Source organism: Crocodylus siamensis, chromosome 7, assembly GCF_052110815.1.
Source record: "Crocodylus siamensis isolate JL-2025a chromosome 7, ASM5211081v1, whole genome shotgun sequence".
Classification (NCBI taxonomy): Eukaryota; Metazoa; Chordata; order Crocodylia; family Crocodylidae; genus Crocodylus; species Crocodylus siamensis.
Genome location: NC_143401.1, coordinates 58423517 through 58429941, shown reverse-complemented (window position 1 = coordinate 58429941; position 6425 = coordinate 58423517). Strand labels below are relative to the sequence as shown.

The window sequence follows — 6425 nt, the reverse complement described above, 5'->3', positions numbered from 1 at the left end:
GCTCACCCCAAGTGCGCTGGGTTGTATTCTCCAGGATCCTCGGGCCGTTTACCGCCCAAGGGGAGAGACCGGGACCGTAGCCCTGGCCCGTAAGAAACCTTCGGGCATGGCAACCTCAGGCCCGGATCGAGAATTTGCCCGGTGCATAAAGTATGTGAAGGAGGGTGGTGAGGATACCCCTCCTGACGGGTTTAACTGCCCGACCCTTGCCATCGGGTCTAGGGGGCATGAGCTCTTAGTCCAGCTACGAGAGTGCCTGGAGAGGACGGCAGAAAAATAAAATGGTCGGGACCCCAGTGGAAGAAAGGCCGTATAATAAATGTGCTTTTCCGGGAGTATGTTGTTTTACTGAGGGAGCTAACTGACACTAGGGCCCAGCTCATGGCAGCAACCAGAGCTGTGACACAAAAATTGGCCGAGCGGCCATTACAAGATGGCGCCGACCAAACTGTCAGCGCGCCAAAACCAATGCTGTCGTCACGACGCCCAGCTCCACCCATCCCAAGCCCGCCTTCCGGAAAAACCCCGTCTATGGTTCCGCCCACCGAGAGCCGGCCTCCCGCAACAGCGCCACCTGCTGTACGCAAGCCACCGCCTCCGTACGTCAGCCAGCGCCACCAGGAGGACGTACGGGAGAATTGCACCCAAACGGATAACGAAGACTGCAACAAAGTAATTAAGCACAGCACAGGAATGGAAACAACTGAAACAACAAGCGAAGATAAGACTAACAACGTAACCATAAGGAAATCAAGAGTAAGCACGAATACTATTGGAACCGACACGAATGATGTAACAAGGAGCTTAACAATTAAGACGAGTACCATCGGAACAAACACAAGCAACGGATTAATAGAAATGACTAAACCAGTAACCAAGATGAATTATACAAACGAAACTATAAGTGCTGATGAAACTGAGAACGACTTCATAAGAGTAACGCGAAATAGACCAAGCCAACAACACAACGATTACACCGAAGAATTAGTGTCTGCTTTTCCCATTGCAGTTCAAAAATGGGTAACTGATCCTCAGGGTCAGACAAGACAGACCATCACGACACGAACTAGAACACGTTCTGAGATGAATGAGTTGCAGAAGGAAACCGGCATACGAAACGATGAAACACCGATTGCCTGGTTGGGACGTCTAGTAGCAGAAGCAGGGAGTGAGACAATCAACCAAGATGAAGCCTTGCAGCTCGTGCGCAATTCAGCTTGGAGCCGAGCGAAAGTAGTGGACCCGGTGCCAGTGCTGGCAAATTATTATTGGCCAATACCCATTCCAGCTCTGGTTACTGAGGCACTTCAGAGAAAGATTCACACGTGGCATGAGGGACATGCAGGCCATATGAGTGCTACCGCGTTGGTGTATACAGTTATCGGAGCCTCATACGCCATGTGGAACCCAGCCCACCAAGCTCTAAATCTGACACCTGCTCAGGTGCAGGGGGCATGGCCTCACAGATATGTATTATCATCCGGAGACGTACCCTGTCTGCAAGAAGCGGTTGATGCAGCCACGGAAATATACGGAGGAAGTCAAAGTATAACAGCAAGACTCTTGCTAAGTACATCGGTAAACGGACCCGTAATCCATACCCTGGGTCAACTCGATCAGCTGAGAGGGGCGATGGAGAGATCGAAGCCCCACAAGAGTGTACATTCTGTGGAGGAAAGGGAATTGGAATCAAAATGTGCCTACTCAGTGGAAAACCCTGTCAACCACTCAAGAGGGGGTGACAGAAGGGAATATCTCCGAAAGCAACCCCGAATTTCACCCACAACTCCGAAAAAGTATTACACCCGAACCTCTTCACCTCCACAGCAAAGAGCCCGAGCAAGCTATTCACCGCCGCAGAGAACCCCTCTAGAAAGAGCCATGTTTGGGTTCCTTCTAGACAAGTCGGGCCTAAGTAAGGAACAACTGAGAGCCCTAAGAGATGAGGGACAGTGAGCTCTTGCCAGAGCTCTTGGGTTTGTTGAGAAGACCAAGCCAAAAAACGAGTGATCGCCATCGGCGTAAGTCCGGCGATTGATGGCTTGACTGGCTCAGAAAAGCGACAAACGGACTCAAAATTCGGAGTACCACAAAACGAACGTAAGCGAGACGAACCTAAACTGAACTCAAACGAGGAAACGATTAACGAATTGAAACGAAGCGAACTTAAACGTGATGAAGCAAGACTAAGCGGACAAACCGAACTGAAACGGCGTAACCCAGAACGAAATGAACCAAAACGTAACGAATCTACACGAAGCGAAACTCAACGAAGCGAATCCAAACGACGAAATGAAAAAACCGAAGTAAAGCGAAGAACACAAACCGAACTTAAAGAAACCGTGATAACTGAACCAAAACGTACCAAAACGAAACAAAGTCTGAAGCATAACGAAACCGCACGAAACGAATCGAAACAAAACCAAGAAAACCCAAGCGTATCGAACATGAAACTTACCGTAACAGAAACTGTTTTGACTGAAGGGGTGCAGGAGGAAGTCGGAGTTAGAAAAATGAATTACCCAGAACGGGATGTTACCGTAGCAGAAAACAATGCAAGGATGTTCAGTAGCAACCAAAGACCATATGCTCGGATTGAGATTCAAGATCCTAACGACCAAACGAATACAACGTTCGCAAAGTTCCTCCTGGACACGGGAGCCCAAGTAAATGTCATAAAGTCATCTATACCGCATGTAAAGACAAAGAAAATGATGATGGTACAGGGGCTAAATGCCGTAACAGCGACGTGCAGGGTAAAATTCCTAGTAAAAGGCTACGATAAACGTCTCGATGCAGTCTTAGGGAACGTCAACATCCTAGGGGTGCCAGGAATTCGGGCACTAAATTTAAAACAGAAAGTGATCGAGGCCTTACCGATCTCTACAATACCCAACGAAGAGAGACACAGACCGACATTGCAGATCATGTCGACGTGGAAATACACCCCAATACCGACTAAGCCGCAACTTTTTGACGCTCTAAGTAGCTTGTTAGAAGGGCTAGAGAAGGAAGGATCAATAACCCCAATTTATGCAAGCACCCGTCTATCACCAGGATGGGGTATTCCAAAGCCAGGACGACCTAGGGAAGTAAGATTAGTAGTTGACTATAGAGAAGCAAACAGGAGATGCAAAACTCTAGCTCAAGCGACACCATGCACCTTAGTACAGATGATACAAGAGATGGCAGAGTACCAGTCTGAACCCTGGAAAGGCACTACGATCAACTTAAAAGATATGTTTTTCTCTATCCCTATAAATGATGAGGACGGAATACTGAACATGTGCATAAATGGAAGAATTTTTCGATGGAATGTCTGCCCACAGGGGTATTGCAATGCTCCGGCGTTGGCAACGGGCGCGATGAATGATAGCATAGAAAATTTCAAGAAGTCCAATCTCGAAAGCCGCGCAGTTCAAATCTGGAGCTACATAGATGATATAGCGATAATGGGTAGAGGAGAAACAATAGTTAAGAAAGTTACCGAAGACCTAATAGAACATCTATCTAAAGATGGCTGGAAAATAAACAAAAAGAAGTCGCATTTAGAACCATCAGAGAAAATTTCCTTTCTGGGAACCGTATTCTGCGGATCCAAGTGACACGGAGCAACTCATAACGATACTGAAGTAAACATCTGGGAGAACAAAGCTCCAGTGACAAGAGCCGATTTCCAGTCACTGCTGGGATGGTTAAACTGGTTCAGAAATTACATTGGACCAGGGCACCTATCTATGTTAGCTCGGATCCAACGCCAGATACGCGAGAAAACTCGGAAGAAAACACCATGGAGCGAAAAAGATGCAAAAAATCTAAAAGAACTTCTAGATGCAGTGAAGAACACCTCGCTGAGCGCTATCGATATAACATCTGTTCTAATAATCACGATAGGATTTACAGACGAACATCTCTTTGCAACAGTAAAGAATGAAAAGGGAGAGTTAGTATACTTGATTCACCGAACTTTAAAAACAAACCAACACCGTTATGGCACGATAGCGAAAACATTATTGGCAGCTCAACTAGTTGAGTTCCTATCTATCGGAAAAGGGAGATTAAAAGCAACAGGAGCTACTTTACTGCCTAAGTTAATGCACGACCGACCAGATCCCACATTCCAGGGAGAACCGTCAACCTGGAGCGCGATGGTGCTGAACCACATTTACCACTGGCATGACTGGAGGCATGAGGATCTACCACCTATCCCAGCTAGTGAGAGAAGCCCCAGGATCATCCTATACGGAACCACCGAACCTGCATGGATGGCTTCCGATGGAACCACCCGAGGCGAAGGCAAATATGGATTCTATTGTGAACCATGCAGTGAGGCTATGATCTGTGAGGGAGACATTTCAGCACAGAAAAATGAGCTATTGGGATTTAAAAGGGTTGTAAAGCACTGTTTAGCTAACCATAATGGAACGCTACCGATTCCCGTAATAGCTATAGATTCCATGTATATATATAAAATTATCACGGGTACCGCATCTCCCAATGAGCATATAGAAATATGGGATAAGATATACCATCTACTTTTGGAATTTACAACTCCACCACTGATAAAACATACTAGATCTCATTGTACTGACACTGATCCAGTACACGAATACATTGACCGACTGCTGCACGAATCAAGCAACGTAGGACGTGTATATACAGCTCAAGATAAGGAAAGTGAAATACAAATCGATCCCTACCTCAAGTGGTTGCATGAGAATTGGGGCCACCCAAGCTCCAAGAAGTGTTATCAGAAATGGAACCACGGAAGCAAAAAGGCTGGAAAACACCGGGAGTGGAAGAAAATCATTCAAGCATGTGAAGCCTGTGCGAGAGAGAAATGCCATCAAACGAAAAACACCAAAGGAGTTTTTGATAAAGAGAAATTTGAGCCAGGAAAAACATGGCAAATAGATTTCTTGGGCCCACTACCCGGAGCAGCCGTTCCAAATAAAGGCTTAATCATTGTAGATTTAGGCACTAGACAAGTTGCGGTAGTGCCATTGAGAAAAACGCATGCCACTGCGGTAATAACGGCGCTAACTGGGGTATTCGCTATGTGGCAGACACCACAAACCATCCAATCAGATGGAGGACCTCCATTTACCTCCACAGCGATTGAAAGATTTGCAGCCCTAAACAACATCAGATGGCATCGCCATATCCCTTACCACCCGCAGTCAAACGGAGTAGTCGAAAGAGCAGTAGGTCTATTTAAAGAAACACTTCGCCTAAAAGGAAATGGAACCTACAAAGGGTGGACGCGGATTTACAACGAAGTATTGATAAACCTAAATGAAGGAAAAGAATTGTGGACAAACAGAAAACCAGTCCCCATCGAACCATGGGAAAGAAAATTTAAAGAAAACGAGCTCATATGGATAACATTTCCAGATCCAAAGAATAAACACCCTAAGATCTTAAAAGGAATAGTACAAGAAGCCGAAGAGTATCCAAATACTTACCTAATAGAACTTGAAGACAGCGGAAAGAAAGTGTTGGCCCATCACAATTGGCTAACCAGAAGGGCAGTCACTAATAGCGCAGATTAGGCCCGTAGTATTGAGTGTATATAGTTCCTTTTGAAAGAACCTGTTCTGCCGATTTGTTTATTATTGTTTCAGATTCGTGACCATTTGCAACCCGCATATTTCATCGGAGACGAGATCACCAGACACCATCAGAGCTGACGGACACCATGGCGACCAGACCCAAGGATTTTGGACTAATTATTGTATATTGTATATATTTCGGATTTGTGATTGTAAAATTGTCAGCAGAACCGGTTACTGAATTTGACCACTCATCGAATTCAGTTCTTTATCTATTATCCCTCTGGGCGAATGCCACAGGGGATGAAACAGGCCAGGGACTAACAGCATGCCTTAAAATTCCCATGTCCGTAGAAGATTCTGTTCTTACCCCGTATCCTGTGCCTTTCGATGTAAACGAATGGTTTACAAAGGTTTCCCAGGGGGAAGAGACCACTATCAACGCCTCTGTCCCTTTAGAAGGTGGGGGCCATGTTACAACCAGCTATTCTTGGCCCAGAAATTTTTCGGTAAACGATATTGCTCAAATCACGATCCCTCCAAGATTGGATTGTTTTAATAGAGAAGCCCAGTATGCCTCCTCCGCCATCCCATGGGGGATACACCCCCAGGGGGACGAATGGTCTAGACCAGATATGTCATTAAGATGGGATCCACATGTGATGAGCCCCCCTTGGTACATCGACCTAAGCCCCCGGGGTGAAAAAAGGGGACCATCTGAATTTGTTTTAACACCTCTGATCTAAGCCATTCCTTTAACTAGTTGGAATGAATCACAAGCTGTAGACCTTACGAAATCTGGCTCTCATGGGAAAAATTCTGTATTTGGGTTTTATCATCCGACCCTCCGAGCCATACTGCTCCATGCAGCCT

At 45.9% G+C, this 6425-nt stretch overlaps 1 protein-coding gene across 1 annotated transcript; it reads left to right on the top strand.

The window, feature by feature from the left end:
• The first annotated feature begins 3253 nt into the window (after positions 1 to 3253).
• On the top strand, positions 3254 to 5763 carry LOC149859867 (uncharacterized). Its single transcript, XM_090057816.1, has one exon. It carries the CDS (start codon positions 3738 to 3740, stop codon positions 5550 to 5552), a length of 1815 nt encoding a protein of 604 aa, XP_089913942.1. The 5' UTR covers positions 3254 to 3737; the 3' UTR covers positions 5553 to 5763.
• Positions 5764 to 6425: the final 662 nt, after the last annotated feature.

Coding starts and splice junctions, on each gene's coding strand:
- LOC149859867 (XM_090057816.1), top strand. CDS start 3,738: ATGTTAGCTCGGATCCAACGCCAGATACGCGAGAAAACTCGGAAGAAA.